Genomic DNA, 24,434 nt, shown 5'->3' with positions numbered 1-24,434 from the left:
TCTATATTTAATGCTTTATGCATATGGGGCTTGTGGTTCCCCTTACTAAATTTTAGCCATCTAAAAGGAAAATCATCAGCACAGCCTCCTCGATCATTTGGAAAACAAGAAATAACATTATTTTTGATAACGGTCAGAAGAACTTGCAGCTCTGGATTGGTTTGTACTAAGGCCGAGCCTCCGAAAAGAGTCCTATATGTAATTCTTTTTTTCTTTTTCTCTTTTAGGCTTGATTGCTTGTAACACTGCTTTGTATTTATTCTTTTATTCAATTGAAAAAAGAGGTAGGAGGTTCCCCTACCGTTCCCCTCAAAAAAAAAATATTTTAGCTACTCTTTGATGATTAGTAAGACTAAACTATTTTAGCTTCTTTTTAGTCAATATGTTTGAAAGTTTAATTACTAAAGTGACTAAAGTTTAGTTGGCTAAAATTTAACAAAGAAAACCAAATATCTTAGGTCCCGTTTAGTTTCTCCGGTAAAGTTTAACTCCTGGCACAAAGAATGATTGGACACATGCATGAAATATTAAATTTATTTACGAAACTAAAAATACAGCCAGAGAGTAATTTGCGAGCAAATCTTTTAAGCTTAGTTAGTCCATAATTACATACTAATTGTCAAATAAAATGAAAATGCTATATTACCCATTAAATTTAACACCCTCTAGAAATTTTTAGGTGGAGACGAGGAAACTCTCCTTGTTTACTTGCACCCCAAAACTTAAAATTTTTTAAAATTCTTCGTCACATCGAATTTTTAGACACATGCATAGAGTATTAAATATACATGAAAATAAAACTAATTACACAGTTTAGACAAAATTTACAAGACGAATTTTTTGAGCCTTAATCTATGGTTAGATAATAATTATACCATAAATAAACGAAAGTGATAGAGTGTCTTGAAAATTTTGCCTTTATAGAAACTAAACAAGGCCGAAAACATCCGTACCAATTTTTTTCCGAAACCGGAAAAAGAAAGCTTTGAAGGCTTTCGAACTGAAGCAAAACGGCACTCACTACTCCCTCGTCAACGCCTTTGTCTTCTACCTCGCTTCCTTCTCTTTTTTCCCCTTTTTTTCTTCCTCTCCTCCCTCTCTGAATTCCTTGTTCCGTTGTGCCTTCTCTCTCTCTCTCGCTCTCTCTCGTGCGCTTGTACTACTTCTGAAGCCGCAAGGTCAGAAGAGAGGATCCACCTTTGAGTTCGATTTTCGGTGACTCGGGTCCTTCCGCCGCGGGGGATTTGAGCGTTTTCCTTGAGAAAATTGAGCTTCTTCCAGAGTGTTTTTTTGTGTGTGTGTGTGTGTTTTCTCTTGAGAGATTCGTGCCAAGGATGTCGCCTTCGATCCATTTTCTTGGGTAGTCGAATTGCAGTCCTATATAGCGTCAAAGAATCCAACTTTGACTTCTCCTTGGTGGCTCCTTCTCTGTGTTGTCGAGGAGACAATTTGATCTTTATTTAATTGGGTTGGATGCTTGTTCACGTTGAGTAGTTGGTAAGGGTAGCAGAAGACACCATCATTCCTGGTGATTTTGGTGCTTCTCTGAATAATTGGGGGTCAAATTAGCCATCTTCAGTTTTTACTTCTCAATTCAATTGGGAGGATTTGGTGAATTTTAGTGGCAGGGCAGAGCTTCCTTCAATCCTCCCTCCTCGTTTTTATGGATTTGGGTGGTTGGGGGTATCTTAACTTTATCCTTGCTGCAAAAGGGCTATAAACTTGGGAGTTCCTGTGAGATATTCCTTTCTTGGGAGGATTTGATCTTGATCCTGTTGGTTTCTGGTGAGTTGGTTGAGATGAAAGGAGTACTATGCTAACTCTTCGAGGAAAGAACAGTACAGTCGGCACTACTCTGAGGAAAAACTGACACTTCTGTGCTTTCCTTTGGAGGACTGTGCTCTGTTCCTCCAAAGAATTTGTGTAAAAAGGGTGGTAGTTCAGAATTTTCTTTGCACGGGAGAAGCTGAATTCCGCCTTGCAGATCTGAATTGCTGATGGCGGTTAGTAAATCGTTTCTGATTTTGCATACTTATCATGTCTTTGACTTCTTGACGTCTTGTACAGTGTATTACATTTTGATTCAACTGTAAGAAATTTGGAATTGGTCTGTCTTGTGATGGCTAATTGACTGGTTAGGAAAAAAAAAACTAGTGTAGAATGATACTTTGGTTCTGCCTTGTCTTGCTGAGGCTGGAGAAATTTTTGTCATTTTACATCTGGATGTGTTTTCACTGTAGTTAATTTTGGATATCCTGTCTGGAAGACAGACGTTGACATAATGGGACCTATAACTACTGATGAATGAGCAGTGCGCTTAGCTGGTTTGGTAATTATAATCCCACCTTAGTTTGTTCTTGTGGTGATTGGTATGCTGTGTATGCTACACCTATTTATGCTGTGTGTGATTTTTTTCTAAGGCTGATATATGGCAGATGCTTTCCCAGATAAATCCTTGTTGAAACAAGTGAACTGCAATTTTTGATCTGAGTGCAAATGCCACATTCTAGATCTGAGTGCACCTGATCCAGATTGATATGGATTATACTCTTCTTTTGCATGTCAGCATGTATCATAGACATCCCAAATATTTAGGGGGTTTCAGTCCTAGTTTTTTCAGAAATGTTAATGTGAATCCTGCTGTAGAGTATCAGCCTAGTTTTCGGATGCTTGAGAACCTTTTTGTCTTTGCTAATTCTTCTCCCTCAAAAATGATCGTAGCAACAGATGGATGCTTTTACATGTTTATATATCATAAATCGTAGTCCTCTAGAAAGTTGACTAAAGCTACCGATTGATCTGCTCATCTGTTCTGTACAGCACCCTGAAATTCCTGCATTTGGGGATTGGGAAACCACAGGAAACACCCCTTACACACAAAAGTTTGAGGATGCACGGAAGAACAAGAAAACAGGAATTCCTACACAACCAAATGATCCAAGGAGGAACCCGGAACATCCTCGAAAGTCGCCTTTGCATCCAACGACCTACAAAACCGATCCTCAAGACCAGGGTCCAAGGAACCCACCACATCGACCGAGACCTGGAACTGACCACCAACGACACTCTGACCGGCCTACTCACCGTGAGCCTGCACCACGAAGACAAGCAAATCCTCAGAGAGAACAAGAGAGTAATGCTGGGGCACCAAGGAGCCCCTACAGAACAGCTGTTGGGTCTGCTTCACCAATGCAGCCAAACAACCAATCAAAGCCAAAGCACAGGTTGACTGGAATGCAGACTCCAGAGAGGAGGCCATCCTCAGAGGGGCATGGCCAGCATACACCTGGAAGGAGCAGGATGAAGCAGGGTGGCTATGAGGTAATAATACCTTACTATCTTTCGGTTTTTCAATAATATAATATTTCAACGAATATGGGCTAGAAATGCCTTTAGAGTGATTACTCTTGCTTGTCAATCCAGCCTGAAGAAGAAGTGGCTGTACCACCCTTTGGCGAATGGGATGATGCAAATGCAGCATCAGGTGAAAAGTACACTGGTATCTTCAACAGGGTAAGGGACGATAGGTTGTCACCTACCTCTTCAGCTAGGCAACCATCTACCACTCGTAGTGAGGAGAATAAGGTGCAACAGGTATGCAAAAGCTTGTCAAGAGTAAAGTTGAAAATTCAGTTTATATGTTCAATTCTTCATTTGGTATGCAGATTGCACACCACATATGTAGATGCAGTTATGCAGAAATAGTATCATCATCTCCATGATGTTGATGCTAACTTAATAGTATACGTTGTATCTGATAGACCATACATATACATACAAACTAAAGATATTTATGCTATTTGCTTTTCGATCTCTCTGGCATTTAATGTTCCCTATGTTCTTTAGTAGAATATAGGCTGACTATAATATTGCACTAGCATCAGAAATGTCCATGGCTTATCTTTTTTTTTTCTCGAACACACAGGGGAGTTGTGTATCATTTTATTAACAAAGAGGGAAAAAGTCCCCCGACCCCCCCCCCCACACACACACAAAAAAAAAAAAAACTAACACTAACACAAAGGCACACTACAACCAGGAGGATACTAGAACCAAATTGCCCTTTTCAACAACAAATGACCAACAAGTAGGGATGAAAACGGTACGGATATTTTCCGACCGTATTCGAGACCGAATTTGTTTAGAGGGGTTTAGATCTGTCTGTATTCGAGTCCGAATATTCAACATCCGATACCGTATCCGTATCCGAATACTTAAATCGTATATTTGTGATGTCGACATCCAATCATATCTTATCCGACATGGTTGATATTATCCGTATTCGAATCCGAATCCAACCAAAAATATGAAAACAAATATGATATCAGTGATATCCGATCCGTTTTCATCCCTACCAACAAGCTACCAATAAAAATTATTTGTCTTGTAAAGTTGTAATCAACTGTGACTAATTGTCTAGCATTAACAGTCCAATCTGTCCAACTATGTGATCCTGAACCTTGGTGGTCTGATGACTAAACAATAAATGTTTTCTACATAGTTCATTCTATATGTTCCTTAAAGATTTAATTTTCTGACTTTAAATTCATTTAAAGTATCGATAACAATATCTGTATGCCATACAGCTGGTCAGTTGGTAGCCTTGAGAACAGGTTTACTTTTTGGGAACCACACATCATTATCTGTATTTTGCAAGTAATAAATACTGGCAAGTGGCAACTTCACTTTTTTTTTAAAAAAAATTGGCAACTTTATTGCCAAATTCTTACATAAATACACAAGCTGCATGATGTGTTAATTATCTTCATTTGTTTGTTTTTATTCACGGCCGGCGCTCAAATACTGAGACTTATTCCCTACTGCTTTGTCAATAGTAGTAAACTTGTAATCGTGGCGTTGTTTTGGTATAGAATATCGAAATGTTATACCTTTACATTCTTCGTATGAGTGAATTTCCCTTGAATTATCCAGATAAATAAACATGAAAATTAAAACACACAAATAACCTTGTTAAGGTTCCCTAAACTCTACATATGTGATACAGGGATAGCTTATCGACTGATCCTTGTCTCTTTTATCTCCAGAAATGTTCTTGTTGCATACTTTGAGAAAATGAGGACAGGATCTCAAAGAGTTCTGGACAACTTCCTATGCTGCTTCTGTAATGAGATCCCTATCTTGTAACTCTTCCTGTGCTAGTTGTGATGTATGTTATTGCTGGTGTGATTATTGATCTGTAATTTGATTGATCCATTTAAGCTCTTCACTTACAAGGAACATATATATGATACCATTTAGATTTGTAAAGTATGGAGTGAGCAATTTCCTTGTGATAATAAAAGGTTTATGGAATGGACTCTAGAATTCCATAGTTAATGTGGATATCAGCTAGAAACCAACAATGTGGCTTTCAATTTTTTTATTTAAAAAGAAACTACACTTTGCTCCCTTGCAATCCTCAATAGCTATGATAAGATTATAAACAGAAAAATCTATACAAATTAATCATTTGTCCTTCTAATATCATTTTTCTAGTTCTTTCTGAAGAGCATTTTTAGTACAATCAACTTTTCCAGAGAGCCTCCTTTAAAAAAAAAATCCCTGAAATTAGGAGATATGTTGCTATGTTTTTTTTAACTGAAACAGGGGGTGGAGGTCGCCTACTGCATTAGGACATATGCAAATATACGAGTTCCTTTTGATATTTGCAATTTACATAGGGAAATGACTTAAATTTAGATGAAATAGCAAATGAATCTATAACATTAAACAATTCTCATATAAGAGATTGTATAGTGTAGTACCAAGAATATTAGGAAAAGTAACATAATATATACTTGTTTTTTTCTTTGGGGAAGAAAAGTTACATTGTCACTTGATGCTTTACAGATAGGGCTAACCTGGGAAATGTTGTGACCACAGAAAAATAAAAAGAAAATGAAAATGAAAAAAGAATTCAAATGTTTTCTGTCTGCAACAATCTGTCACTGTAGGTACTGCTGTGGCAAATAGAATCTATTTCGGTCATTACTTGATGGCTTGTTTTCTCCAAGTCTTTTGCTGCTGGAGCTACCTTAGCTTCCTCAATGGCAGTGCACGGCTGAAGACTTTCTCAACTTCAGTCGCTTCCATGTTCAGCTGATCCAACAGCTCCATCTCCTCCTTGCTCAGCCCCTGCAAGAAGTTCATCAAATCCTGTTTCACCTCCATGAGACCTTCTGCCAGCTTTTGAAACAATGATGCCTCCTCCTTCTCCAGCTCCTCAACCTCCTCCTCAATCTCCTTCACCTCCCTGACGATGGTCTTCTCTCCTTCCTCCACAGTCTTCTCGATTCTCTCCACAAGAGGTGGCTCAGGACCACAGGTGTTATCAGTCCTGATGAACGTCGAGAAGTCCCGACCTATGCTTTTTGCAGCTCTTTCTAGCTCAGGTATTATTGTTTCAGGTACAGTTTTACTTCTTGTGTACAAAACAGAACCACCATAACCATCCCATGCGTCATTTCGACCACGGTAGTATACAAATATGTAGTCATCATCCTTGTTCTCAACCTTGGATGAGATAATGTACCTACAGGTCAGCAAATATCAGGTTGATAAACCTGAGGCATGACGATCTGACAATAATGAAAAAGAATTTCTAAGAGGGTTTACCAGTCATCTTGATAGTGCAGGAACTCATTGTCATGGTTATAGAGTATGCCAGGCTGTGAGGGGTCCTGCACGAAACGTTGAATGGTTGACCTGGTAAAGAAACCAGAGTCTGGGGTGCGGATTCTCCATGTTATGTTTGCGATTAGTTTGTCTCCCTGGACATGAAACTCGTGAAGCTGGCAATCAAATGTGTCAAATGTCGGGTTTAAGCCACTTGAAATGTACCATTTGCCATCAAAATCTGCCATATTGAAGTCCTTAACCAGGGCAGATGGATCAGGGACTGGGAACTCTCCGACATCGGATTTTCTTGGAACACATTTCTTGCGTGAAACAGCACATTCATTGAATTCATCGACTACACTGTTCTCAAACAGGTCTCCACATTTGATCTGATGGATGATAAAAGCAGAGCATAAAAGGCTTATTTTTCTGGCAGATTTCAGTTAGCTCAAGGTTTATGGGATTAACCTGGCATTCAGTTTCATCAGGTCGATTATTGCATGTGTTCAAGCATGCTACGTTTGCTGCACAGGACGGGTTCGCTATGCATTTGGCCAGCTCTATTCTGAGAAAGGAAAAAACAATTGAGTAACAGCTAACAAATGTGTAAAACAATCTAAGTTTACTCTCATCCGAAAGATGACAAGCTTGTGAACGAGGAGCTCTTAGTTTCAGGTAGTTACTAACTTCCTATTGACCTATATTGGCTATGTAGTGAATATAAATTCAGGCAAACCACTGGATGGAACAATGAGACATCTGTGCAGTCACTGCAGTTCATGAAGCAGAGAAATCTGGCAGACAAAATGATGGTAGAATTAAAAAAAAAGTGCAGTGCAATACGGAAGATGCATTCTACAATGGAAGACTAAGAGCAACTCCAAGAGCCTGGCTAAAATTAGTAGCCAAATTTTATTGTTTAGCCATTTTGCAAAATAGAAAACTTCTTAAAAAAGAAGAGATCCACAACAGTCTTGCTATTTTACAAAATCATATAGCTTGTGTCAGTGGTTGGCTATATATGGCCAGCGAAAATCAAGAAATAGCCAACTTTACAAAACTAGATAGCACATCTGTTAGAGTCTACCATTTGTTATGCAAATTCTAAAATAGCCTCCACATCAAGAATAACCAAGCTGTTGGAGTTGCTCTAAGCATCTATGGGTGTTAGAGTATATTGTTATATCTCTCGAGATCCAATATGAAAGTCTACATGTGAGGGGTTAAAGTACAAGTCAATTGTCCACCTTTTTCTATTACCTTATTAAACTGATCAGTCCATACAACTCAATAATGAGAATGAAGCAATACATCGGCAACTGAACTAATTCTAGTCTTCAGTATGGTATCACAGGTTTAGGTTCTAATGTTAGGCCACAAACCCTATTAGTTGTTTGTCCTCCATGGCGCGCTGTACAGACACCCTCTAGCGTGCCCATTTGAAGTTCATCCATATAGATATTTGCTGAGAGCAGTGTCTTTTCCTAATTTGTTGATCACGGTTTTCCCTATTGCTGGTGGTTAATTGGCATTTGTTTTGGTTTTCTGATCTGATGATCGGTTTCCATCTTGCTGCTTGTCCTCTTCATGTGCTTCTACTTCGACTTTAGCCTCGACTACACTAGCCACTTCTTCGTCTCTGACTGAGGCATGACATAGCAAGATCCATGGGACGCTCACATGCGTCACCTCTATGCCTCTTTCTCCACATATGACACATGTCGCATCCATATCGACCGGGAGACATCCATGAGGACCCTTGTTACACGTCACCCCAAGTTCCGCCATGACTTGATGCACCGGCGGTGATGTAGATGCCCCTTGCCTCTTCGGTGCAAGTGCTTAGCATAAGGTTGGACAGCATCAGGATTTTCAAGTTTGGTATTTGAATTTTTTCAACCACCCCTGGAATTACCAAAATTAAAAATTGGCTGGAATGTTTTAGAGACTTAAACATGCAGTATACTGCTCAATGTTTGTTAGAACTATGAATGTTTGTTTGCTGGTTAAATGGATTGATAGATTGGAGAGGTGAGATAATAGCCTTTTCTGTTCACTGTTGAGTAAATATCTGGGACAGAATAGTATTTTTCAAATCAAGACTAGGAAAGGATCATAGTTTTGGAGATTCTTTGTTGGATATTCGAGAGTGGTACCAGAGAGGTAGAGCTATTGAGGTAGGAGGACAGCAGGTCCTTTAAAAATCAAATTCTACTGCTGCTTCAGATAACAAGCCGGATTTGGAGGTAGCAAAGGCAAGAGTGAATTGGCAGTGGTTAATTCAGTTTAGAAGAGACTTACTCTGCAGATGAGACAAGGAGAGATGAGTGGGATGAACTGCAGAGAGCTTTCTGAGGGCACTGACAATAGGCACTCGAGCGTTCTTGAAAGTATTCAACAAGATCTCTATACAAATTGATGACTCCAGGTGGAATTGTGGATATACAAATGATGGCCGTGTGGAAATGTAACCATCCTCCCAAAGTGAAAATTTTCCTTTGGATGGCTGCTGAGATAGAATCCAGTCTGGTGTTCATCTTAAGAAAAGGCAATGGTCTATACCTAAAAATTGTAAAGTTTGTGATAGGCTTGAAACAACTGATCACATTTTATTTCAATGCCCCATTGCAGTTTTTCTGTGGTCTTATTTGATAGATGTTTTGGGTTGGACAAGATCGCCAACCAGCTGTTCAGAGTTTTTTTTTTCTTTTTTTTTTGAGGTGGTGAATGCTTGTCCAGGAAAAAAAAGACATGCAGAATGCTTGTGTAGGAAAGCCAGGGTGAATGCCTTTGATCTAAAAACAATGAAGCATGATTTTTTCTAAAATGTTTATATCTAAACAAAATATTAGAATACAAAACTATTGAGTAGAAAAAATGAGTCTAGAGTTATACAGCACATGGATTATTGTAATACGAAATTTCAGATTTTTTCCAGCTGCCCTGAAATCACCAAAATCCATGAAATTTCATTGAAATTTTGCTGAAAATTTTGAACCATGGACAGCACAAGTCATAGCAAAATGCACCAGCCTCTCTGCCCCAAGCGCCCCTGCGGGGCAACTCAGGCGGTCGGGCGCCGCTGCACCAGCCCCCCACCCCCTCCCGGCTCTTCTCCGGCCGCCGCCGCTGCCCCTGGCATGCGGCGGCGGCAGACCCAAAAGATGGCCCCTGTCGCTTCCCCAATCCTCCTCTTCCTCCCATCCCCACCCCTCCTCCACCCTGCCCTGCCCGAGTAACTCCAGCGGGTTGGCCGGCCGGCGAGCCAGATCCGCCCCTGCCCTCCCCCCTCCACCCAAGGCCAGATTCGTCCTCCCCCTCACCAGATCTGCCTTATGCGGCGGAGGTGTGTGTCCGGTGGTGGCTATCCTGGTGTTGGCCAGCGCTTTGGGTCCGGTGCCAGTTTCCTACGCGCCATCAACCCCTGGTGCACGCGCGGCAGGTGACAGCCTTCTTCGGCCGCCTAGAGCAGTGCAGCACCGTCAGCGGCTTAGCACCAGGCCCGGGTTCACTGCGAGCTTGTGGCTTGCCGACTTCACTGTGTGGGCGAGCTGCGTGTGGCTGCTGTGTGGTGTTGAGAAACCATGCTTGGGTTAACACCTTGCCCGGACTTGCTCTAGGCCAGTGGCAGTGACCCTGTCCATGTTATTTTCCTTGTTGAAGGCGTGATTGAAGCTTCTGCTCACCATGCTGGGGATGGTCATAGGATGAAAGTCCTCATGTGCTTCTTCAACGATGATGGCATCTGCGGACGTCATGTCCCTTCTTCAAGGCATCATTGGGGGCTCCTGCTGCCGTGCTTCCGCTCCTTCAGCTTCCTTGCCTAGAGTTGCTCCTTGTTGTGCTTCAGGGTAATGTTCGCTTTGTTTGTCTAGTAGTTGTTGGTGTTGCCGCAATCGTTTGCATGTATTTAGCGGATGCTTTGCCGCTATTGTTGCTTTAGTCTCTCCTCTCAGCGGATGCTTTTCCGTTTTCATGGTTGTTGTTCTAGCGAATGCTTTGCCGCTGTGCTGCAATTCAGGGGATGCTTTGCCGCCGTAGTCTCTTCTGTAGCAGATGTTTTGCCGTTGTGGTCATTCTGGCGCCCTTGTCAGATGCTTTACCGTCGAGGTTATTCATCGCCTGGTGGATGCTTTGCCGCCATGGTCTCTTCTTTAGCGTATGCTTTGCCGCTGTGGTCGTACTAGCGCCCTTGGTGGATGCTTTGCCGTGAGGTTGTTCGTCGCCTGGTGGATGCTTTGCCACCATGGTCTCTTCTTTAGCGTATGCTTTGCCGCTGTGGTCGTACTGGCGCCCTTGGTGGATGCTTTGCAGTGAGGTTGTTCGTCGCCTCTGCAGCTTCACTACACCGCTGGCTACCAATGTGTTGTCTTTATGTATTAGGCTCAGTCGGTTAGGGTTTTGAGGTGGAGGGTCCCCCATCGTGTCTCTTGTTGTTTGCTTGCACCTGTGGGATTACATTGGTAATCCAAGGATAACTGTCCTATGTATCATCTTTGTAACATTTGGTTATCTTTCCTCTTAATGAAAAATGGGTTGATCACCCGATCGAGAAAAAGCAAAATGCACCACGGGCTCCACCTCGCCATCATCGTCTCTGACCTCATGTGCTGCCTTGTAGAGCCAGAAATCGGAGGTGAATGAGCATTTGGATTCCAGGAGAGCTTACCTCGTGGTCTGTCTGTGCGAACAAAATTTTGACTAGTTTTTATGAGAGAGAATTACACTCGGCCGCGTTGGCAAGGCAAGGCTTGCTTAGCCAGGCGAGGCTAGTTCCGGAACAAGCAGCCCTTATATGGAGACAGTATGATGATGAGTCATGGCAAGAATGTCAAAACTGTGTTGACAGTATGATGAAGAGTCACCTGCATTCCTTTAGTAGGCAAGTGCATGTCTTGAGAGCATCGATTGCATCAGCAGAAGGGACTACCAGAACTACACATGCCATCACCCCTGTCATGGCAACCAATTGCAACTTGCTCCATTTCCTGATGCTACTGAAAATATCTGACGCTTGCAGTACTGCAATCATCTGCCGGAGGAGAGAAAACCCTGCTGTTCTTAGTTGTATAACAAGAGGTGAATCGTCTTGGTAGCAACGAATGAGCAATCATGTATTACCTCAGACGGAGTAGCCTTGAAACCAGGGCGCTTGGTCCTCCAGAGATTGGCTCTCATGCAGCACCAGTTAAGTCTGACGGTGCCACGACTCCCACTGGATGAAACTCTAGATTTGAGGCCATGGAGGAAGCTGGAACCTCCACTTAGAAAGATGCGGTTTGTGCACTGTCGCGACATCATCATGTCTCTGAATCTGCAGTTCAAGAGGGGAAGTTCAGTACAGAACTCAAACCAACTCGAGCAGAAATATCTGCAGAAAATGTTTCAGGCTTTCTCTAGATAAACAATAGGGTACATTCTCAGTTTGGGTGTATGGATTACAGCCATGACTCATCTCTTTTTGCTTTTTTTTTTTGGAAGACTGCACTACCAATCTGCTACGAGACATCTGACAAGAAGTGTCTGCAGATGAATTCTACTGCGTTTATATGCTCGCAATCAGTAGCTCCAAAATATGCGCCAAGATTGACCCGGGACACCAAACTCTCAGTTTGAAGCATGATGAACCACGCCCGAAACCTTTAGTCTAATGATGTTACGTAGCCCTGAATGCAGGCGCAATTGGAACAATGAAAGAATGTGAAACAAGAAGGTCGCGCAGGATGGAGAACCAGGAAAGGAGGGGAAGGGATGAGGAAACCAAGAGGCGAACCTGCGGTGCTCTGCACACTGCGCCGCCGTGGAGACGCTCCCCCGCCCCGATGAAGGAGGACGACGACGATAGAGCAGGGGGAGACGGATAGGAATGAAGCGGAGAGGTGTGGCGCGGAGCAGCAGCCAGCAGGGCACTGCCTGGCTGCTCCTGCAGTCCTGCTTATCGCGGGCCGACCAAACCGGGGCCCCGTTAAGCGCAAACGGATCCAGCTGAATGGGTCGGGTTTGCCCGGACGAATCCCAGACGTTCATCAGTCTCACGTGCTCGCTTTCCTACTCTCCCCTCCGTTCCGAAAACCAAATCTCTCTCTAGTCTACTGGGCGGGATAGAGAGAGAGACGGCCATGGCGGAGGCGCAAGCCCTAGTGCCGGTGCAGGGTCCCGACGAGGCGCCCCTCGATGCGTCTGCCATCCGGAGGTGGGCCAACGATCCTCCTTTCCCATCTCCGCTCGGTGGGTTCCTCCTTCCCGTGGATCTGGTTCCTCAATCTGCATTGTTCCGCTTTTGTTTTGTTTGCGTGTTCCTTTCAGCCGGCTGGAGCAGTTGCGGCGGCATCTGGGGGGAGGGGAGGAGGAGGAGCAGGCGGAGGTGGCACTGGGTTTGGACGCCCCGTGCAAGGTGAGGTCCTCGCTACCCATGGTGGATTCTGTGTCAGATGCGAGGGCGAGGCTTCATTTTGGTTTACCGTAAGTGTGGCCTAATTGTTAGATTTGTGTTCTATTACGTTTCCCTTCTTCGGGGATCCCTGTTTTAGGTGCCTCAGAAAACCATGGATGAGTGGGACTCTACCACTGCCGCAGCTTCAATTGATGATCTCGGTAAGCATGGCTGTGTGATTTGTTTTCAACACTTGCTTGTTCCGTGTAATGCAAAGTACACTGTAGCAACGATAAGCATCATGCTGCAGATTTGCTTAATGGACTCAATTGAATACAACTGGGGAGAGGAAACATCAAATATGAGCTCTGAGTTTATAGCTTGTAAATGGCAGTGTCTCCTTTATTTTCTTTACAGATTCTTCTTATGTACATATTAATCATTCATTCATTTTGAAATTTGTTTGTTACTGCGGTGGTTCTTCGCTCAGTACAACTTTGAAGATGGTTCTTTGCTTTCAAACGGTTATTTGTTTCGAGTGCATCACTCACAATACCATTATGTGTTCAGATGCATACCTGGAAATGTTGAGAAAGGATGTAGCCATGGCAGAGGACGCGAATAAGAAGGTATCTAGTGAGATTAGTGTCGCTGCAGAGACAACATTCAATGGTTGGTTTATTTATTTGCAATGTTTTCCTTTGTTGAGCTCCAAAAGTTTGCTGGGTTACTCATCAATAGTCTTTGTTATTATTTAGACATGATTCAAGTGGATGTTGGTATTGAAATGCTGGAGTCTTTGTTGTCTAATCTTGGTCCAAAGGTAAGTAGCTAAATTGTTATTTCTTTACTGTAAGTAGTCTATAAAATATATTTCCACAGTAGTTGAATATGGACCCTGATTGTTATAATCCTCAAACTGTATTTTGTTGATTTGCATCCTTACGCAAATTAGAAGTTTCTCTTCTTTTCCAAAGTATTAGTTTAGTTTAGATGAAGACATTTGAAGTCTTTCATCCCTCATGATGTAGGCTTTGAACCATTTTGATGAAAGTTCTGTTCTTGGGCTGTCAGACTGTTATGGTAGGGCGCACCTATCAGAGGAGGCGCCATAGCAGTGGCTAGAATTTATCTTAATTACTTATTTGTTTGTGGGGATAATTAGTTAATTGTTTAAGGGGGTCTTTTATCAATTTGTAAACAATGCCTATAAGGCTAATGGTTTGAGTAACAAGAAAGGGCAAGCCTGGGATTGGAGATTATCTCCCCTTGGGCCCCCAGCTCTGTTTCCCGTCATTCTGTTGTCACCCAGCCCTAGCCATCGCCCTCCCTTCTCCCCACGCGAATCTCTCTGATCACGGCGCCTCCTCACCGTCGCCGTGACCTTCCCAGCCGGCCTCCCTACTCTCCTCCATTCTTCCTCAGGAGCAAGGGTGGCCGACGTACCAACCTGGTATCAGAGACCATGTCGACCTTGGCCTCGCCATTTGCTCCCGTGCCGCCATTGTCCTCGGCACCACCCACCACCACCGCACCCATCCCACCGATCATCACCACCACCTCAGCGCTCACCACAACGCAACCGCCGACCACCTCCCAGCCCTCAGCGCAGGGGCTGTCCGCCGCCGAAGCGTTCAACCAGCTGACCTCCGCCATCTATGGCATGCAGCGACAACTTGGCGATCTGTCCATCCGCGTTACCACGCTGGAAAGCGCGGCCATTGCATCGCCGCGCGCACCACCGATCTACGGTCTGCCCGGCTATGGCGGCATCCCCGCCCTCCCAGCGCCGGCGGCGGTCACGCCGTCCCTGGGCTCCTCCTCGGGTGGTGCCCTCAACCTCGGCGCGCCCGTCACGCAGACACAGCAGACCTCGCTGCCCAACCCCATCCCACCCCAGCAGGTCTCCATGGCTGGCGTCCCAATCACCCAGATATCCTTCCCTCACTCGCCATCGCCTGTTCCACCCCTCTCTACTATCCTGGCAGGTGCACCATACCCCCAGCAGTCCTTCAACTACACCACCCCCATCTACACGATCCCACCATCCACCATGTCTTTCAACCCACCCACCACCGCTGCCATCCCAAACCCGGCCGGCAATGCAGTGCCGTGCTTCCACAAGATATCTTTTCCCTCCTATGACGGCAAGGAGGACCCCCTGGGTTGGCTGAACAAGTGCGAACAATTCTTTTACGGACAGCAAACTCGCCCGGAGGACCGCGTCTGGTTGGCTTCGTACCACCTCACGGGGACTGCGCTGCAGTGGTATCTGGTCCTTGAAGGCGATGCTGGTCGTCCGTCATGGGCCGATTTCCGCCTGTTGTGCCAACAGCGCTTCGGCCCTCCACTGAGCACCAATCACCTCGCGGAGCTTTCGCGCCTGCCATTCACGTCCGGGCTGGAGAACTATATGGACGCATTCCAGTCGCGTGCAGCCCATGTTCCCCGCCTGGACGCCCTCGATAAGGCGCGTCTCTTCACGGGTGGACTGCCGGAACACCTGCGCTCCGAGGATGAACTGCATGAGCCACGCGATCTGCAGCAGGCGATGCGCCTCGCTCGGGTCTACGAGCGTCGCAACTCGTCCCTGCTGGCACTGGCGGCGACACCAGCATGCTCCCCACGGCGCCCGGCGGCCCTGCCAGCGTTGCCAGCACCTGGGGGCGGAGCGCCCCCTCCGCAGGCGCCCCCGACGGCCAGCGTGACGCCGTCACGGCCGTTCAAGCGCCTGACCCCCGATGAGATGGCAACACGTCGGCAGCAGGGTCTATGCTACAACTGTGACGAGCCATATGTGCGCAGCCACAAATGTGCTCGCCTCTTTTACCTCGAGGTCACGGACTACGTCACGGAGGACGCGGGCGACAACACCCCCCCGGAGGCGCCCGCTGCTCCTGCAGCGCCGGCCGCTGCTCCTGCAGCGCCGGACTTCGATCCGGACGCCCCGATGATCTCCCTGTGGGCCATCACGGGGATTCGTTCAGAGGAGACCATGCAGCTGCGGATTCGGATCGGCGAGCAACACTTCACCACGCTACTGGACTCGGGCTCAACGCACAATTTCATCAGCATGCAGGCGGCGCACCGTGCTGGTCTATGCGTCGCCACCAGCCAAGGCGCCCACGTGGTGGTGGCCAATGGCGACCACGTCGCCTGTCGGGGTCTCGCCCGCGATGTGCCTATTCGCATCGGCGAGGAACACTTCGTCATCAACTGCTTTTCCATTCCTCTGGACTGCTACGACATGGTGCTGGGAATTTCCTGGCTGCGCACACTTGGGCCGATCCTATGGGATTTCGACGCCCTCAGCCTGTCCTTCACGCACCGCGGCCGCCGCGTGCTATGGCGGGGGCTGGGCTCGCCGCACAGCGACTCCTCTCCGCCTAGACGTGTGCACGCGGGCCTCCTGCTGCCTCCCACAGAGGCGGAGCCGGTGCTGCTGGAGCGCCTCCTGGAGGACTATGCCGACGTCTTCGCAGCACCCACCGGTCTGCCACCTGCGCGCCCGTGTGACCACCGCATCCACTTGCGCGCGGCAACGGAGCCCATCGCAGTCTGCCCCTACCGCTACCCGCAAATGCAGAAAGACGAGTTGGAGCGCCAATGTGATGACATGCTGAAACAAGGGATCATCCGGCCGAGCATGTCCCCGTTCTCTGCACCGGTCCTGCTCGTGCGCAAACACGATGGGTCGTGGCGTTTCTGCGTGGATTACCGGGCGCTCAACGCAGCCACCGTCAAAGATAAGTTCCCAATTTCAGTAGTGGAGGAGCTGCTGGACGAACTTCATGGCGCTCGGATTTTCTCAAAGCTGGACTTGCGCTCCGGCTATCACCAAGTCCGAGTTCATCCCGAGGACGTGGCCAAGACGGCGTTCCGGACGCACCATGGCCACTTTGAGTTCTTGGTCATGTCTTTCGGACTGTCCAACGCTCCATCGACGTTCCAGGCCCTTATGAACTTCGTGCTCAAGCCATTCCTCCGCCGCTGTGTGCTGGTGTTCTTCGACGATATCCTGATTTTCAGCGCCTCATGGACTGAACACCTGCAGCAGCTGCGCGCTGTCCTCGACGTCTTACGCGAACATCGGCTGCACCTTAAATGCAGCAAGTGTTCGTTCGCCGCTCCCTCGGTGCAGTACCTTGGCCATGTGATTTCCCATGCAGGTCTCGCCATGGATGAGACCAAGGTAGCGGCTGTGCAGTCCTGGCCGCAGCCACGATCCGCACGGGGCCTTCGTGGGTTTCTCGGCCTTGCCGGGTACTACTGCCGCTTCATCAAGGACTACAACACGATTGCCGCGCCGCTTACTGCCCTCCTGCGGAAGGACGCGTTCCAGTGGACCGACGAGGCAGCGGCTACGCTGGCTGCACTCAAGCGCGCACTCGCCTCAGCCCCGGTCCTTCACCTTCCAGACTTCGCGAAGGAATTCTTCATCGACTGCGACGCCTCGGGCTCAGGTTTCGGCGCAGTTCTTCATCAAGGCGCCGGACCGATCGCCTTCTTCAGCAGACCCTTCGCCGCGCGTCACCTTAAAGTGGCGGCCTATGAGCGGGAGCTGATCGGCCTGGTGCAAGCTGTTCGCCACTGGCGCCCGTACGTGTGGGGGCGGCCGTTCGTCGTGCGCACGGACCACTACGCGCTCAAGTTCATGCTCGATCAGCGCCTCTCCACCATCCCGCAGCACCACTGGGTGAGCAAGCTTTTTGGCTATGATTTCAGGGTGGAGTACCGTCTAGGCCGCCTTAACGTCGCCGCCGATGCGCTGTCTCGCCGGGATGGGGACAGCCCTCTTGGCGTCCTTGCTAGACCCCCAGCCCGCGCTCGTAGCGGTGTCGGTTCCTGCGTTCCAGCTCTTCGACGACCTCCGGCGCGAGCTGGACACGGTTCCGGCCCTTCGTGCGCGACGCGACGCGGTGGCTGCGGGCGAGCAGGGCCCGGACTGGCAGGTCCGCGAGGGCCTCATCATCCACAATGGGCGCGTCTTCGTTCCGGAGGACTCTGCAATTTTGGAGGACGTCCTTCAGCTCGCGCACACTGGCGCCCATGAGGGCATTAAGCGCACCCTCCAGCGGCTGCGTACCGAGTTCGCCGTGGAGCATGACCGGCGTATCGTGCATGACTACATCTGGGCATGCCTCACCTGCCAACGCAACAAGACGGAGGCGCGGCACCCTGCAGGCCTACTCCAGCCTCTGCCGGTGCCCTCCAAGGTCTGGGCTGACATATCCCTGGACTTTGTGGAGGCGCTGCCCAAGGTGCATGGCAAGAGTGTTGTCCTCACCGTCGTGGATCGCTTCTCCAAGTTCGCGCACTTCATTCCGCTGGGTCATCCATATACAGCAGCGTCGGTCGCACGCGCGTTCTTCCGCGACATCGTGCGCCTCCACGGTTTCCCCGAGTCGATTGTCAGCGGTCGTGATCCTGTGTTCACGGGCGCTGTGTGGCGGGATCTCTTCAAGCAGGCTGGTGTCAAGCTGCGCATGAGCACGGCTTTCCACCCGCAAACTGATGGCCAATCCGAGGCCGTCAACCAGGTGCTGGGCATGTACATCCGCTGTCTCACGGGGGATCGTCCTCGCGACTGGCTGGACTGGCTGCTGTGGGCGGAATACTGCTACAACACGGCGTTCCATACTGCTCTGCAGGCTTCTCCGTTCATGGTCGTCTATGGCCGTTCGCCGCCCGACTTGCTGCCCTACGCCCCTGGGCGCGCCCAGACAGAGATGGTGGATGAGCTGTTCACTGATCGTGATGAGTTTCTTCAGGAGGTGCGTTCCAGGTTGCTGCAAGCACAGGACCACGCGCGTCGGTTTTACGACGCCAAGCACCGCACGCTGGAGTTCGCGGTGGGGGACTGGGTATGGCTGAGGCTGCTGCATCGCCATGTCAATTGTCAAGTCCCTCGTGCCCGGCAGCAATAGCAAACTTGGCCCCAAGTACGCTGGGCCATATCAAGTGGTGGAACGCATCGGCGACGTCGCGTACCGTCTACGCCTTCCGGATGCATCCCGTATCCATGACGTCTTCCATGTCGGCGTCCTGAAGCCGTTCCGGGGTCCGGCGCCGACCACGGTCCCGGCCCTACCGCCCATGCGCCACGGGCGGCCACTTCTTCAGCCAGAACGCGTCCTGCGGGCCAGCCTGCGGCGTGGCGTGTGGCACGTGCTCGTTCAGTGGCGAGGACTGCCGGCGACAGAAGCAACCTGGGAAGACGCAGTTGAGTTCAGGGCGTCCTACCCCTCCTTCCAGCTCGAGGACGAGCTGTTTTCAAAGGAGGGGAGAGATGTTATGGTAGGGCGCACCTATCAGAGGAGGCGCCATAGCAGTGGCTAGAATTTATCTTAATTACTTATTTGTGTGTGGGGATAATTAGTTAATTGTTTAAGGGGGTCTTTTATCAATTTGTAAACAATGCCTATAAGGCTAATGGTTTGAGTAACAAGAAAGGGCAAGCCTGGGATTGGAGATTATCTCCCCTTGGGCCCCCAGCTCTGTTTCCCGTCATTCTGTTGTCACCCAGCCCTAGCCGTCGCCCTCCCTTCTCCCCACGCGAATCTCTCTGATCACGGCGCCTCCTCACCGTCGCCGTGACCTTCCCAGCCGGCCTCCCTACTCTCCTCCATACTTCCTCAGGAGCAAGGGTGGCCGACGTACCACAGACTCAACTGTGTTGGCCCCTGGACTCCCTGCAAATGTGAGCAATTAGCTCACCAGAAGAGGTAGAAGAAGGGGGTGAGGACAGAGCACACTAGCACAGCACAGCACAAGTCTGAAACTCTGAAAGAGTGTTGCTCTGAACTGAGTTTTCCTTTGCTATGACTAGAGTATATATACAACTCTTGTATGAGCTATAAGGTACACAAGAATATGGCTGATATCAGCCCCAACTAGTCCCTATATGGCTGATATATGCCACTACCAGGTTGGCCTATTGCCATACTTCTACTAGTACATTTAGTACAAGGGATAATGGCCTATTGCCATACCTCAACAGGAGTCAGCTGAGCTGACCGATTGCCAACCCTGCTGCTGCAGCAAAAGACTGGCGAGGGGGATCAGCAGATTATCTTACAAACTAATTCATGCAGAAATCAAAGCATTGGTGACAAGGACTACATATGTGAGGTGTGTTTGTATGTTTACAATGACATGTTTCTATTTTCCTAGCACTATTGAACTTACTCGATTTATTTTGTAGTTGGAAGATCTCCAAATAGAAAAAAGTAAGATGGAACTTGAAGTTTTACAACATCTAAACAGGTAATGATATTGCTTATGTTCTTTTTTATACTGAACACAAGGAACTAAAGGTATCGTCCACCTTTAATCTATATATATCAATTCTAAGTGAAGCATTTTAACACATGCTAAACTATGAATGGTAGTGCATCTTGAATTTCTTATACACCTATGTTAATAGATGAGAATATTATAGGGTGGTGCTACTTGAAAATTATCAGTATTTGTTCACTATCATGAAAATTGTGACATCTTTGATCATTTTTTTTTTAATTTTTTTTTGATTCTATCCAATATTTGTGATGTTCAAACCATGTTTAAATTTCTTTCTGATATTTTAGAGAATATGAAACTTTGCTGTTCTCTGTTTCAGAAAATACTTTTCTGCTGTATTGTTCTTGTTTTCCCACATGTGTCCTTGAGTTAGGAACACTATCAATGCATTGGGATTAAGAAGTTAATAGACTGTTTTCTGGAGTCTTTATTCATCTTTACTTCACACCCATCCTTTCAGCATTTGAAATATTTTGCAGGGTCTTGCAATGTTTTCAGGTCGTCCGATTAATCGCGATTAATCGTCCTGGTCGGTCAGGAGTGCTCGATTAGGAGGTTCGACCCGACCAGGTCGACCAGAAACCTGGTCGTCCGATTAGTCGTCCACTTATCGCGATTAATCGTCCGATTAGGACATGGACGACCAGGTTATGTGCTCTGTTTTTGTGCTTTTTTGACTGGGCAGATATGTGGGGGGGGGGGGGGGGTATGGAGATGCTGTTGGTTGTCCCAGTTCTCTAGAAATAGTTAAGAAGGAGATGTTGGTTTACATCAAAAAGAGTTCAAGGACTGTTCTAGAGGCGCCAGCACAAGTTGAAGATGAAGAGGAATGTTGGTTTACACTAATGCAGTCTTAATGCTTCCTTTATTGTGTATAATATAGTGTATATATAGAGGTATATATATAGGTCGACCAGCTGATATGCCTGGACGACCAGGGTCGATTAATCGACCTGGTCACTGATTAATCGCGATTAATCGCCTGGTCGGTCCAGGTCGACCAGGATCGACCAGCCGACTAGAAAACATTGGGGTCTTGTAGTCCCAACAGTATGCTCATATATGCAGGCCTGAATCAATTTGTGAATTCAACGCTGGTTTTCTGTTGTGCACATATTCATATAGTCATGAACTCATGATCAATTATTCTGTTTGTAATGTTCAATGTCCAATGTCCTTCAAACTATACCGTTGCATCATTGATCTGTTTTCAGTTCATGCAAATTAAAGATTTCTGTCATCTTCTACTCATCATAGTTGCTTATTGTTATTACCATTAGTCAGCAAGTGTACAACTATTTCCATTAAATCAATGTTTTTTTCCTTCTGGTACTGTTGTGAGCAATGACAACAGGTATCCTATGTTAACAGTTTTGAGTTTACTATGCTATGGATCGATGAATTTCTTCTGACATCCCTAAACCTCTATATCCAGGGATGGTGAAATGTTTCAACTTGAATCTTTGTTATTGCCATTTGGAGCGAAGGTCTTAGACTTTAAAGACAACTATCTCAGGATGTTCATGAAGGCACCAGACTGTGAAATTTATGGACAGAAATTTAATTGTCCTATTGATTCGTTTATTTCAGACCATGAGCTACTGATAGAAATTGATAAAAGAAATATGGAACCAAAGAAAGTACAGGTGCTCTTATAGTGAACTTTTCTCTCAGTATTTTGGCTTTATTATTACTATGGCATTGTTTTCGCCTTTAAATTATAAGGAATTTTGTTGCATATATGCTATTTATCTTTTGGTATTTTCAGATCATTCCTGATGACATGTCTGTAGATATACTGGTTGAGAGGATGGAGTCCTCCAGGTATGGAGTTCTTATATCATGCTTTCCTGTTGATGACATGGAACTTATTTTATGTACAGATTCAATGTTATTTCCTTTTCCTCGTGTTTCTTTTAGATGTAAGTCAGAAAAATGATTGTGCAGTCTTATTCTACGTTTGTACTACTCTTGTGTTCTTTCTTCGATTATGTGTTCGTACTAAACAAAAGTGTTTGCCTGTTTTTATAGAGAGGCCATTTCTTGTGGAACCTTACAATGGCTTATTCAGCAATGTCAACACCAGGCTATAATCAATGCTTTGAGACGATCATTGTTGAATGATGCTAATAGTTCGAGGTAATGTGATTGTCCATATGCTTATACATTGTAGTGTAATTAGTTAGAAATATCTTTATATCAAACTGTTCTTAAAAGTTCGCAATATTTTATTAGGACGTTGTGAATATAACTGTTGTTTAAGCTGTTAACTGCAAGGGAATCATGCTCTCTAAACTTGTTCCTTGAGTTTTTATCATGTAACCTTGCCTTCTGTTGTTGTTTATCAGTAATTATTATGGGAGCTGTTTTTTGTTCTTTACATCAATCTCGTTCTGTTTGTCACCGTGACTGCTTTGCTGAATGCTGATGTGGTGGTCATTCAAAGTGCCCAAATAACCCCACTTTGCTCCCTAATGTGGTCTCCTAGTGTTGAAGCTAACCTTTTTGGAGAAACTTCATTCTTTTTTTCAGGCATTCTTTTGAGTACTTTAACAAAGAGGAGATGATTGTTGCTCACTTAGATCGTGGGATTGATGTATCCATCAAGATATCTTCAGATTGGCCTCTTTGTTCATACGGCCTGAAGGTAATTTCAATCCACAATTCGGGGGACCGTCCGACAAATATTGCTTCAACTCTGCTTTCCAAGACCAAGGTAAAAAGTGGATGCTGCTGGTCTGGACCAATGCCTGTACTCATTGCACATTGCATGCAAGAATGTGTTTTGAACCCCTCTGAAGTGGTTGAAATTCTTTCTGAAATACCAGTTTATTCGAAATTGGCAGTAGACCTACATTGACATCTGTTAGAATGGAAATATGTTAGCTGTTGGACAGAGACCTTGTAATCTGTTGCAGTTTGGGATAAAAGTTCTATGGTGATCATACCACCAAAATTTCTGCTGACTGCTGAACCTATTTTTCCCAACAACTGGCATGAAATTTGAAGCTAAAGTGGTTGTATAGGTTAGCATGGCCTTTAGCATACCACCAAAATTTCTTCTGACTGTTGAACATATTTTTCCCAACTGACTGTGTGGCATGAAATTTGAAGCTAAAGTGTTTGTATGGGTTAGCGTGGCCTTTAGCATAGAACATAGAAGATGGATCAGTATCAAACAGCCTTCTGGAATGAGGTAGTAGAGCATCTCGGCTCATCATAGTTACTAAATAGAAAAGTTGAATGTTTTGGCAGCACTCAGACTGGTGTATCATATCATCCATCTTCTAATGGCATGCATTACTGCCTCAGGTCGAGCAATGGAGGCATACATGCTACATTAATGCATTTTTTCACTTTTTGAAAGAAAAGGAAAAAAACTGCTACTAATGCTGGGTCCTTTTGGGTGCTAGGAACTGGCCAATGAATTGGAGCTGCAGGTTCGCGAACATCTGGTAAAGTTTGTGGATGCTGTTGAAGAGATTCTCATTCGAGAGCTGCAGTCTTGTTAGGATCATGCTGTTGGCAGGAAAAGCTTTGGGGGAAAAAGGACAGCCAACCTCTGCTGGCTTGTGGATCAATGTTTCACTTCCACACTTTGTACAGAAGTGACTATCACCGGTCATTTTTACTCATGTAAGGCTGATTTTTGAAAGTAAGGTGCATTGCCAGAAAAGAAAATCTTATGAAGCTTTTGTTGGTCAGTTCATATGTTTCCCAAGTTTGAACCATAGCAAATTTAACCAGTGCGTGCATGGTTCATATATACTTGACTTCATCCTTTTTATCACTTGCCTTCATCCTTTTTGCATCATTTAGGAATTTGAATATTCGTGATGAAGTATACATGCAAGGAATTGGTTGTTCTTTGCTCTATTGGGTTTGGTTGGATGGATGTAAAAGGTCCTGTATGTTAAGTATATGATGAAGATCTAGTCAATAGGCCCATCTATAGGCCCTATCTATATATAGCCCTGAGGCTCTCTCTATATATATGACTCTCTCCCTGGAGTCATTGCACTTTGTGATACGTAACATGGTACCAAAGCTATGGAGTCATTGCACTTTGTGATCCTGAAGGTATGTAACATGGTACCAAAGCTATGGGATTAGGGTTAGGATTAGATTAGTCTGACCCACGATC

The 24,434-nt window shown here is 46.1% G+C and overlaps 3 protein-coding genes across 3 annotated transcripts; 2 read left to right on the top strand and 1 right to left on the bottom strand.

The window, feature by feature from the left end:
• On the top strand, positions 969 to 5,341 carry LOC8070945 (RPM1-interacting protein 4). Its single transcript, XM_002447636.2, has 4 exons — positions 969 to 2,003; positions 2,821 to 3,321; positions 3,424 to 3,594; positions 5,046 to 5,341. Exons 1-4 carry the CDS (start codon positions 1,998 to 2,000, stop codon positions 5,067 to 5,069), a joined length of 702 nt encoding a protein of 233 aa, XP_002447681.2. The 5' UTR covers positions 969 to 1,997; the 3' UTR covers positions 5,070 to 5,341.
• On the bottom strand, positions 5,772 to 12,660 carry LOC8070802 (violaxanthin de-epoxidase, chloroplastic). Its single transcript, XM_002446236.2, has 6 exons — positions 12,392 to 12,660; positions 11,740 to 11,932; positions 11,484 to 11,650; positions 7,087 to 7,183; positions 6,616 to 7,007; positions 5,772 to 6,532 (listed from the first exon to the last, which is right to left on the bottom strand). The coding sequence occupies exons 1-6, from the start codon at positions 12,643 to 12,645 to the stop codon at positions 6,031 to 6,033; spliced, it is 1,605 nt and encodes a 534-aa protein (XP_002446281.2). The 5' UTR covers positions 12,646 to 12,660; the 3' UTR covers positions 5,772 to 6,030.
• On the top strand, positions 12,653 to 24,147 carry LOC8070944. Its single transcript, XM_002447635.2, has 12 exons — positions 12,653 to 12,811; positions 12,925 to 13,012; positions 13,149 to 13,212; positions 13,562 to 13,663; positions 13,750 to 13,814; positions 20,033 to 20,122; positions 20,196 to 20,257; positions 21,726 to 21,936; positions 22,059 to 22,114; positions 22,322 to 22,429; positions 22,823 to 23,006; positions 23,704 to 24,147. The coding sequence occupies exons 1-12, from the start codon at positions 12,738 to 12,740 to the stop codon at positions 23,800 to 23,802; spliced, it is 1,203 nt and encodes a 400-aa protein (XP_002447680.1). The 5' UTR covers positions 12,653 to 12,737; the 3' UTR covers positions 23,803 to 24,147.

This window comes from Sorghum bicolor, chromosome 6 (assembly GCF_000003195.3).
Source record: "Sorghum bicolor cultivar BTx623 chromosome 6, Sorghum_bicolor_NCBIv3, whole genome shotgun sequence".
Lineage (NCBI taxonomy): Eukaryota > Viridiplantae > Streptophyta > Magnoliopsida > Poales > Poaceae > Sorghum > Sorghum bicolor.
The sequence above is the reverse complement of the archived record's forward strand: the minus strand, read 5'-3'. Positions and strand labels throughout refer to the sequence as shown.

Excerpts from the sequence above, each read along its gene's own strand:
- LOC8070945 (XM_002447636.2), top strand. Across the intron at positions 3,322-3,423 it reads TGAAGCAGGGTGGCTATGAG|CCTGAAGAAGAAGTGGCTGT; the intron begins GTAATAATACCT and ends TTGTCAATCCAG. Across the intron at positions 3,595-5,045 it reads AGGAGAATAAGGTGCAACAG|AAATGTTCTTGTTGCATACT; the intron begins GTATGCAAAAGC and ends TTTTATCTCCAG.
- LOC8070802 (XM_002446236.2), bottom strand. The coding sequence starts at position 12,645 with ATGAACGTCTGGGATTCGTCCGGGCAAACCCGACCCATTCAGCTGGAT. Across the intron at positions 11,651-11,739 it reads TCAAGGCTACTCCGTCTGAG|ATGATTGCAGTACTGCAAGC; the intron begins GTAATACATGAT and ends CTCCTCCGGCAG. Across the intron at positions 6,533-6,615 it reads CTGCACTATCAAGATGACTG|GTACATTATCTCATCCAAGG; the intron begins GTAAACCCTCTT and ends GCTGACCTGTAG.
- LOC8070944 (XM_002447635.2), top strand. The coding sequence starts at position 12,738 with ATGGCGGAGGCGCAAGCCCTAGTGCCGGTGCAGGGTCCCGACGAGGCG. Across the intron at positions 13,213-13,561 it reads AGCTTCAATTGATGATCTCG|ATGCATACCTGGAAATGTTG; the intron begins GTAAGCATGGCT and ends TTATGTGTTCAG. Across the intron at positions 23,007-23,703 it reads CTCTGCTTTCCAAGACCAAG|GAACTGGCCAATGAATTGGA; the intron begins GTAAAAAGTGGA and ends TTTGGGTGCTAG.